This window comes from Cyprinodon variegatus, unplaced genomic scaffold, assembly GCF_000732505.1.
Source record: "Cyprinodon variegatus isolate N-32 unplaced genomic scaffold, C_variegatus-1.0 Scaffold8, whole genome shotgun sequence".
Lineage (NCBI taxonomy): Eukaryota > Metazoa > Chordata > Actinopteri > Cyprinodontiformes > Cyprinodontidae > Cyprinodon > Cyprinodon variegatus.
The window spans coordinates 39,334-49,864 of NW_015150461.1; the positions used below are offsets into that span (position 1 = coordinate 39,334).

Sequence of the window (10,531 nt, forward strand, 5' to 3'; positions counted from 1 at the left end):
TTACGAGAAAAGAGTCGCAGCATTACGAGAAAAGAGTCGCAGCATTACGAGAAAAGAGTCGCAGCATTACGAGAAAAGAGTCGCAGCATTACGAGGAAAAGAGTTGCAACGTTACGAGAAACAAGTTGCATTTTATGACAACTATAAGAAGCACTTTCTTCCTTAAAGTGAGGAATGTCGAGCATTATGTAAAGTTATGCTTTGGCTCTGGTTTGACAAATAAGGAAATCTTTTAGCATCAGCATCAAATTGGGCAGCATGTCAAAGTGGACTCAGGCTGCTATTGGTGGCGTTGGTCAGCCATCATATGGTCGTTGGAGCTCAAAGCTTTCTTTCTGAAAAGGGTTGTTGTATGATGACTTCATTCTCGTAATGTTACAACTTTTTTATTGCCAGGCTTTTTTATCTTTATTCTCAAAATAGAAAATAAATTAAAAAAAATCTCTAACCTGGCCCTAATACTCCGCCGTATAATATATTTTTAATGTTTTCAAGGATGAAATAAAACTTTCATTCAGCGAGGTAATTCCCATATTTATTGTGAATCAGAAGAGCGTGGTGCCCTATACTTTGGAAAGGATAGCATTGTATCGTTGACATTTTGGTGTTGACCTAATGATTAAAAACATGATTAATTTAGTGTGCTGGAACCATTAGTCCACATGTAACCCTGGTGCTGCAGGTAAAGATTAGTTTAGTGCAGAGAATGTCATTAAAATGCAATGATTAAACTGTGAAACATAAAAAGTGGATATATTACACAGGATTTATTGCTTCTAGGAGGAACTTTATGTCTAACTGTCTAATATCAAGTAATGATTAGAATCAAATAGTCCTGGTTATTGAGAGTCTTTGGTTAGTTTCAATTATCCATCATCTGGGATTTTAGTTTGCTGCCTTCAGTCTTATAACAGGCAGTTTATTTCCACAATGTGTCTTTATTGATATGATTGTGTGACAGGATAATGCACATTATGAATTCAAGTCTCTTTTAGTCATTACCCTGTCTACATCTGACCCTAATTTAATTTATTGATCTGAGTTATTGGGTTTACTGTACTACTCAACACTGGATTTATGTTTAACCAGGAATGATCACCTACTAAACTTTAAAATAACAAAAATATTTCTTGTCATCCGGCTTTTGAAATCTTTATTTAGAATTTGTTTTATTTTGTCTTTTCTTAATGAAATAACCTGAGGTTTTACTGATCTTTGGTTTCTGTTTGTTCTCAGTAACCATGTCTTGACAGAGGACATCATCTTCAGAGAGGTAACCCCGTCCAACTGCCTCATTTCCAGACGTCTGTTGACCAAAACTAGCCGTTCACCTCGCTGGATGGAGCGGTACCTCCCAAAGCACATGTCCAGCTCGGCCTACATCATTGAGGACTCCATTGTGGACCCTCAGAAACAGACCATGACCACTCTAACATGGAACATCACCCACGCCCGCCTCATGGTGCACTCATGTTTACATCCATCGATACTTGGCTTGTCTTGAAGTCAAAAATGGGCTCATGTGTTGTTTTTGTCCTTCTTCTGCATGCTTTTCCAGTCGGTGGAGGAGCGCTGTCACTACCAAATCAACCCAGAGAACGGCTCCTGGACGGAGATCAAAAGGGAAGCCTGGATCTCTTCCGGTGTCTATGGTCTTTCTAGAGCTATTCAGGTCAGTAAAGAGAAAACACACCGCAAACATCACACCGTAGGTGCTTTGCACATTTTACCGACTTATTTAGGTCTAGGTTCTTATTTCAGGTGTGAATATGCGCCTGTTAGGCAAGGAAGTAAACAAGGAAACATCCAAGGTCAGAGTTTTCTCTTGCAAATGCCCCATCGACCAGCAGAAGGAAAGCAATGGTGCTTCTTCTACTTGGTGCTCTTTCTACAGAGTAATATATTAAAAACCTTAATTTGTTCATTCTTGTACGCTCAATCTAAAGTACTTTATAGTTGTGTAGAATATGTGATTTCTTTAAACACTGACTTTTAGGTGATCAAAGCATCGGTATGTTATTGGTCATTTCATAACGTGCTGATGTATCACTGCAGGGTTACTCCGTATTAATACCCGGGAAAATTTTTGCTACTCTCTATCATAGGGAATAAAAGATGACAGTTTAAAGGCAGAAGAAATATATTTATTAACATGAAAAAACTTCCCTTTTTAAATCTCAAAATGATGCATGCTTTTTAACAGGATCACAGATTCTATTAAATTAGAGGGGAACACAGTTTTGTTTTTTACATTGGCCCCTTGATTTTACGTTATTACATCATGTTCTACTCACCCATATTAGTTTTGTGTCATTTGGAGCCGTTCTGAAGATATTCGGTTAGGTTATGTCCAGGTAACGTCTTCCTATGGGCAACGAGTTGAAGGCATGAACTAAGCATATTCAGTGTGCTGTATTGGGGTACCAGAATGTTAAGATGCAGCAGTAGTTCCTCATTTTTTCCAGGTTTAGAGAAATTTATTACGGTTTTAGTTTCAGTTCCTTCAGGTTGGCCTTTAACCTCTGATTTTGTTCACTTTACAGGAATTCGGTTTGGCAAGGTTCAAGAACAGCGTCACAAAGACCATGAAAGGCTTTGAGTATGTGCTCGCTAGAATGCAAGGTATGTTTTTTATTTAGTTATTTTTACAGATATCAGGAGTAAAGGTAAACGTCATGCCTTATGTAGGTCTTGCATGTTTGCATGTGTGGCTTGGTAGGTTTATTGCATTTAGTGTCTATAAATAGAAATCCTACAGATTTCGCTTATCGTTTTAAGCCAAAACTTTTAGTTCTTTTAAAAGAAATGCTGACAGATTCTGTTCTGCCAACCATGTTTAAATTTTATTAGTTTTAGTTTAGACGTCAGGGCTACGGTCGTTTGCGCTGTTGCTTCGAGATAAGAAGGTCCGAGGTACAAATCCACACGCAGAGTTTGCATTCTTTTCCTTCCGTGCATCGTGTCTCCGCCTCACCCCTAACGACTGCTGGAGGCACAGCCCTGCACGCACTAACCAAATAGAGACAACGGATGACTAGATAGAGTGGGAGAAGGTGACATCAGATCTCTTTCCTGCAGCTTTTGCATGGTTCCCTTCTTCAACACAGCTGAAACCAATGAATGATTACTGGTGCCAAGGAGGTAACTCAGCCTTTCAGGACGTACATCGACTAACCTAGGATGGAGCTTCTGTTAAACATCCTGTTTTCAGGTTTAAATATGAAAAGGGAAATGTTGTTTTCATACATTTGCAACAATAATGTAATAATTTGTTCAAAGCATGAAGTGAAATTAAAAAAATATACAAGAAACAAGGAAATTTTTTATCAAATGAATGTAATCAAACATGTAAATAAAATCTTTTCTGAAATTTGCAGAATTAAATTGGCTAAACTGAGGCTAAAACAGCTGTGATTATTAAGTAGTCATTTAGTCTGCTCTTTTTTAGCTGTAAGCCCCAGAAAATAAGACACAGCAAATAATCTGAGTCATAACAATAGAAAGGGAAGAAAGGTAATGCTAGTTTGCCTCCTCAGCAGCTCCTTTCTCTGCAGACATCGTCAGTAGAAGCAAATTGCTGACAGTCTCATTTAGAACTTAAAAAAACAAAAAAAGCATTTCTTTCTGATGACGGGGGAAAAATACCATTTGTTTGTACTGAAACATAATTATATGGCAAAAAGTGGGTTATTTTGATATTAAAATGTTAAATTAATATAACCTGCTGTCAATATTTAGTAATAAATAATTGTGATTTCAGTGCTGACCAAAACAATCACGATTATTAAACCTTAATGGTTAACATTGAGTCTAAATGTTTTCTTGCTACACCTGGCTAATAATCTGCATGTTTGGATCTTTTTTAAACCCTTGTCATTTTTTTCTGCAAACATGAGTTCAAGCTTTAACTCCAGTTTCATTTAAAGAGATCATTCTGTTTTTCTGCAGGTGAAACTCCATCTAGAACATTAGCAGAGACTGCAACGGAGCGAGCAAGGGAGACAGCGCTGGCAGCTAAAGAGAAAGCAAAGGACCTCGCTTCACATGCGCAGAAGAAACAATACGTGTGATGCAGCAGCTGCAGCCTCTTACCCTGGGACACATTTACATGTAGCCACTCTGATTGTTCACTCAGTTGTTGGGTGATTTGCAACAGATCCCAGTCTTGGTTTGAAAACGTCTCTGTGAGGACACAGCGGTGGGTGGACCATAATAAAAAAAAGGCCTGAGCTGGGTTCAAGAGCCTGTTCTGGCCTCCCTGATTGTGTTTATTGTACCTCTAACAGTCCATTTAGTATTTACCGCAGCAGAAATGTTTGGAATGGGTGGTTGATTATGGCCATGGCTGCCATAAAATTGATAATTTACAACTGGAAGTGTTCCTTAAGCCACTGCTCAACCTCTGTACCCAACAGGTTCTGCCTTTTTTTATACTCCAGTTCTCTGAACATCATGTTTCCTTTTATGACTTTAACCAGTCAGTTCTCTGTTATTCATTTCAGTGTTTTAATGCCAAATACAGTACAATCCTGTTGGTTCAGTTCAGCCAATCCTAAAAACCCTTATAATGCGTCTCTGCCGTCACGCAAAGATCTGTACCTAAGTTCCCTGATCCTTGTAATGCTGTTCTTGCTCAAACGATAAAAGTATCATTTGGTCAATAAACGGACATTTCCTTAACATGATTTGGTTTTCTGTGTCAAGCGTCATACAACCTGAGCTAAGGTGCTTTGCTAACTGTTCACACTTTGTGTTCTGTTGCAGACATGGGCAATGTGGAGTCAACAAGTCATCTCCATGTCATGTATTTAATCTACCCAGCCAATTGACCAGGTGAGTCCAATCTGCACAGGTTAATTCACGGTGAAGATTGGACTCACCTGCTTCAGTGGCTGGGTAGAACAAATACATGACATGGAGATGACTTGTTGACTCCACATTGCCCATGTCTGTTCTGATTTTGTGATAATCCAATTAAACAATGTAACTTTTTTTTTTGCAAAATCACAAAATGTTTGAGTGTAGATTTTAAGAATACTGCATTTCCTGGATAAGGTTAGGTGTAGACTTTGACTAGGCCGTTCTAACCTGCATTAACCTATTTGATTGCAGCTGTGGCTTAATGTAATACCGAAACACCTCAAAATAGAAAACTGGAGGAAAAAGTGGGTAAGAAAAGTTAGACCTGGTTGAATTGCATAACTACAGTAATCAAAAACAAAAGAAATAGTTTATAGACCACCTTCCTGTAGGAGACTTCCACAAGGGATGTCATTGTGGCCATGACTTTTCCTTTTCTTTGGGGTAAGCAACCTGTTTGTTTGAATCCCTTGGCTGCTTCCTCCGAAGGGATTTGATAGCTGCTCCGTGCTCAGGGAAAATGGCAACGAACAGTGGTAAATATTGTAAGTGCAGTTTAATTCAAGTATAGGGATAGTTTCGTCTTAAAGAAATGTGATTTTAGATTGTGAGTCAGGTCAGATATGGCTGTTTGATTTATTGAAATGTTTTATCTGTCCCTGTGAGAATGAGTTTGGCTGACATTAAAGCTCAGATACCAACATATCTGCAACAACGGTACTGCTGTTGAGGCTCCTCAGAAATGAAATTAGCCCACAGAACAATGGTGAGAAGTTCACTATCAAATCTTTTGACAGGTTTGTAAGTCAACTTTCATGGTTGCTTGGTAACAGCTTACCTGAGTGTGGGGTGGTGAAAGACTAGACCTGCTCAAATCCAGCCTCTGGACCCGGTCGTTTTAGACCGCGTCCTTCCGAAGACACAGCCGCTGAAATCGAACGCAGCCTTTCTGTATTTTTTAAAAGATTGATCGGTTCTATGATGCTAACAGTTTTAGTAAAACTGGTTTTATAAACACTTCTGCTTCAAACATAGCATGTTTGTTTTCTTCAGACTTTGTGCTTTTTGTTCACCAATTCATTTAAATAATGACAATACAATGAATAAATATAGAAAATATTTATTTGTTTAAAAAATAAAAAAGAAGCTTACACCAGTACAAAAATGCTACATGACAATACTGGGTGGAGAGAAACTAAAAGTAATAAGGCCTCTTGCATATACAAAAAGTGAAGAAGAAAGCACCTTCAGTTATCAAATCCTTGTTACATGCTTGTAATCAGCATTAATTGCATAATCGTTACAAGTCAATGTTTCCTGCTGTGAGTTAGTTGTAAAGTGAACACTTTCAATGGCCAACACTCTTCAGTAACTCAAACGCTCAATCACACAACGCGTTAAAAAGCTCCTATGTTTTAAATAGAGATGGGAACGTGCGCCGATACGAAAACCTCAACGTGCAAATGTGACTGAGGTTTTTTTCCCCCTCATTTCCTGGTTGCCTTTTTTTTCCTCCGCTTCTTTGGCCGTACCCTGAATCTTTCTGACAAAACAAGTGCAACGGCTGGACGTTATGTGCAACAGAAGAAAAAGAGCTATAAATACATGAAGTGAACTTTCATAGGACAAAACAAAAACAGAAGTGCTCGCTAAATGAAACATTGCTGCAATATAAACTTAGTGCTAAGGAGAAGCCGAGTAGTACGTTAGTCTAAATCTGAATTTAAGGCAGAATTCAACACACACCAAGGAGATTTGTATTAAAGCCCTTATTTTTGATTAAACCTGAACGTTTGAATCACAGGAGGGTTAACGCCTCATGGCTTTGGGGATAAAACATCATTGCTTGATCGGAGGAATGCTAATGCATGCTGTAACATCCATCTCAGTTTAGTGCAATTGGAAACATTAGCCTGTTCTTTTTTTAAAACGTGAGACACGATGAGCTGTACTGTTAAAAAACAAACAAACAAAAAATGCTTCGGTTGCGTACAGGGACCTCTTCTTTTCTTTCTATAACTGTCTTGTTTTTGGAATGTTTTCTTCCAGCTCTCCTCCATATGTATGGAGTCACATTTGTTCCATTATTGTTGCAAGCAAAGATCACATTTTGTAAATGGAAATTTTGAGAACAAAACACATTTTTAAATTGAGATTTTAAAAACAAATTGCAAACCAGAATGAAACTTTGAAGATGTTTTAATGAAAAGAAAAAAAGATTTTTGAGCGGAACTGTTTTTTTTAGATTTAAGATTTTCAACTGCATCTTTCATGTGTATTTTTTTTTTTTTTGCTTCTTTTCTTTTTTCTTTTTTTTTTTTTAACTGTTTTTTTTTTGTGTGTGTTCATTTCTCTTTTCAGATTGAGTCTTAAGAATTCGATTCCTTTTAATTCGTTATTTCCGGATCACATTCTCGCCACTTCAAGCCAAATACAAACGCTCACACTTGAAGTTCGCCCATAAAATGTTGTTGCTATAGATTCCTTTTTTCTTTTGCACGCATATTAACTCTTGACTCAAGAGAAAACCCTGCTCTCATGAGGGAAGAGAATGTGATCTGTAAAATGCCATTTAAAAAGAATGCAAACTGTAAAACAATCAGAAAAACAGAAACTAAAACGGTGAAAATCTAAATCTAAAAAATAAAAATTTTAAATAAAATAAATTAATTTGAAAATATAAAATGTTAAAAATGAAACAGGAAATACATCTGAAAATATAAAATCTGTAAAAAGGAAAAAAATACAAAATTTAAAAATGAATTTGAAAACGCTTAGAAAAAAAAGAAGTTCAATTTTTTAATCTAAAAACCCTTTTTTTTTTCTTCAAAGTTTCATTTTTGGAATGCCTTCTTTTTAAGTTTCAGTTTAAAAAATGATGCCTTTGCTTGCATTAAAAAGGAAACCAAATTCCCTCCATACACCTGACAGACCTTAGGTCACGGCGGTCATAGCCAGGACCGGTCCAGGCTGGAGTAACTGTGGTCTGCATCCATGTGTGCTATACTGAGCCCGTCAGAATCCACGCAGTCAAACACGATGCTTTCCACATCCACCTCCACGTCTTCTGTAACGCAACAAAGATCAAACCCATTAATAGAGGACAGCTGATATCAGTACCAGGGTAAAAAATAAAAAAACAACAATAATTTGATCCTTCTTTTTACCTCTGTCCGAGTCCGACCTCTCCGAGGACATGGTGGACCCCTGGCTGTTGTTCCTCATCCTCTCTGTTCCCCGCTGCAGCTGCTCCAGCCGAACCCGAAGCTCCCTCTGCTCCCAGCGAAGGCGGTCCTTCAGCTGCTCCGCCCACTCGTCCTGCTCCTGCAGCTTCTAAAACAACACAGACATGGGAGCAAACACGTAAAAAACATAACTTCAGATACAAGGATGGAGAAAGATATTGGAAAAACAAATCACGAATGGGTTAGAGGTTTAAAGTGAGTCTGTGATGTACCTTTATGTGAAGCTGGGCTTGTCTCAGCAGGTTCAGGGTGGTGTTCCTCATGGAGTCTGAAGAGAGAGGGACCTGCTTTTTCAGCTGCTCCAAGCAGTGCCTCAGCTGAGCTCGCCTGTAGATTACAACCATGTTTACAGCCAAAGCTTTCAATAAAACATTTACTGATTTTAAGCCATAGATCAACAGGAAATCAAAGAAAGGTGAAATAGTAGTGGGGATTTTCCCTTTTTTCCACCAGCAGGAACAAGGATTAATCAGTTCATGTGAAGATTAATGGAGCTAAATAAGGGGGAATCTTAGAAGAAAATGCTTTCTGCAAATTTAGCTTCTAACAGGATTACAATCTTAAACATACATCCAGAGATAGATGGATGGGTTTAAACCAAAGCATTTTCATGTGTCAAAATGGTCCAGTCAAAGTCCAGGAAGTCAAAGCACAGCTGTAAATCTTTAAACATTGAAAATTGCCTTTCAGATAATCTACCCATGCTTAATCGTGGTGTATCACATGCAAACTTATGGATGCAATGTGAAGAAATTTTGGAATCGCTCATATGCCTTTTACAAGGAAGTTAAAAAAAAAAAAAAAAATGGGAAAAATTGTTGTGAAAAATATAAGTACCTGTTTTTCTCCAGCTCATTATGAACCGTCCTGTAATGAGAAACAGCTTTTAATGCCGTAAACAGGTTATAGATCATGAAGGTTTAAACAGGGCTCTTTATCAGGACTGAAGACACACCCTCCTGTCAGTAATCTGTTACATAATGTATTTACCTTTTACCACCAGCAGCAGAGTTCTTCTTGTTCTTCTGTTTGCTTATTTTATCGAAATTACCTTCGCCTACAGGCGGAGGGGAAGCATATCCATGTTCTGCCTCTGCAAAGGAAGAAAAAAATAATAATAAAATGTCAAATATCTGTCACTATAAAAAAAACAAAAACTTTTATAATGCTTTAAATGTTCATTGTAAAAATGTTAGAGGGATGGAATTAGGAATACATTTGTATTATAATCGGATTATTATTATAATCAAAGCTGAGTGGGAGGAGGGGGATGAGGAAAAGAGTGTGAGAAGTCACCAGCTGTACGTTTATTTTGTTTTTTGGCGCCATCCATTAACAATCCGTTACATTCAAAACCGAGATTTTAAGATTTAGAGCAGCCCAGCGTCCTATAAGCAGGAAAAGTCGCTCTGTTTATAGAATGAGCGATAAATATGGTCTTTCCTTGGCGGTTTCATTCACCGCCCTGGACTCCTTTTCAAACTCGCTAAGATTGGCGCCTTCCAATACAAAGATGAGAGCGATATGTAGGTCACTGAGTCAAATGGCACAGATCGGACACGCTCACGTCCCACTGGGAATCCCTGTCCTCGTGCAAAATCTCAGACCCGTGCAAAATGTTTCGCTCCTGTCTTATAAATCGCGTATATATTTGCAGCGGCTTCTAGTTTCCCCCTAATAACAATAACTCCTGCCCCCAGGCTGATTCTGCTGTCGTAAAATACCAACCTCGGCTTTTCCTCTCCACGAACTCGGCTGCCCAAAGCAGAACCTGGAGGCTGCAAACGTTTCCTTCCATTATTGGCTTTTTAACAAATACAACAAGCTGAGGTAAACAAACTACAGCAAGACAAGCATCTGCAGCTCACAGAGCGATGGAGTAATGGACTGTCTGTGCTGCTGGCGACGTCCACGGAGCAGGGAGAGCCAACAATAGTGCTGCATTCAGGTACAAATCGGAAATTTCGGGTTTAACGTTAATAAAACAATCTGTAATCCAATTATGATGCGTTACCGGATACAAAATAGTAAAATAGTTATCGTGAGCCACATTTTATTTTTTTGGGAACTGTAGACATAGTCCATAGTATTTTCTTTTTCAACTGTGTTTCAATTCAAGGATAAGAATTGTATGTCAACATTTTCGACAGCACGTAAAGGCATCTTCTGACGTTACTATTTTACACGATTTTGGACTATTTTACTTAAAGTATTTCACATATGTAGTACACTTTCAAAAATAATAAAAACAAAAAAGGCTACTTAAGCACAAAAAATAAAATAAATAAATAATTGATCTTTTAAAGAAAGAAAAAAAATTGTATTTCCAAACTATAGTACCATTAATAATAATACTACTACTAATAATAATAATAATAATAACGATAATAAATATAATAATAGTAATAATAATAATACAGTTGATT

At 37.7% G+C, this 10,531-nt stretch overlaps 2 protein-coding genes across 2 annotated transcripts in view; one reads left to right on the forward strand and one right to left on the reverse strand.

Moving 5' to 3' along the window:
* prelid1 (PRELI domain containing 1) overlaps positions 1 to 4,680 on the forward strand; it is an 8,997-nt gene extending 4,317 nt beyond the window's left edge. The window contains exons 3-6 of the mRNA XM_015376702.1: positions 1,237 to 1,462; positions 1,559 to 1,672; positions 2,544 to 2,622; positions 3,949 to 4,680. Of these exons, the coding sequence (XP_015232188.1) occupies positions 1,237 to 1,462; positions 1,559 to 1,672; positions 2,544 to 2,622; positions 3,949 to 4,070 (541 nt within the window). The 3' untranslated portion in view covers positions 4,071 to 4,680. The remainder of the gene's footprint in view (positions 1 to 1,236; positions 1,463 to 1,558; positions 1,673 to 2,543; positions 2,623 to 3,948) is intronic.
* Positions 4,681 to 7,706: 3,026 nt separating this feature from the next.
* Positions 7,707 to 10,032, reverse strand: mxd3 (MAX dimerization protein 3). Its single transcript, XM_015376958.1, has 6 exons — positions 9,834 to 10,032; positions 9,096 to 9,198; positions 8,943 to 8,972; positions 8,318 to 8,432; positions 8,028 to 8,193; positions 7,707 to 7,927 (listed from the first exon to the last, which is right to left on the reverse strand). Exons 1-6 carry the CDS (start codon positions 9,901 to 9,903, stop codon positions 7,809 to 7,811), a joined length of 603 nt encoding a protein of 200 aa, XP_015232444.1. The 5' UTR covers positions 9,904 to 10,032; the 3' UTR covers positions 7,707 to 7,808.
* Positions 10,033 to 10,531: the final 499 nt, after the last annotated feature.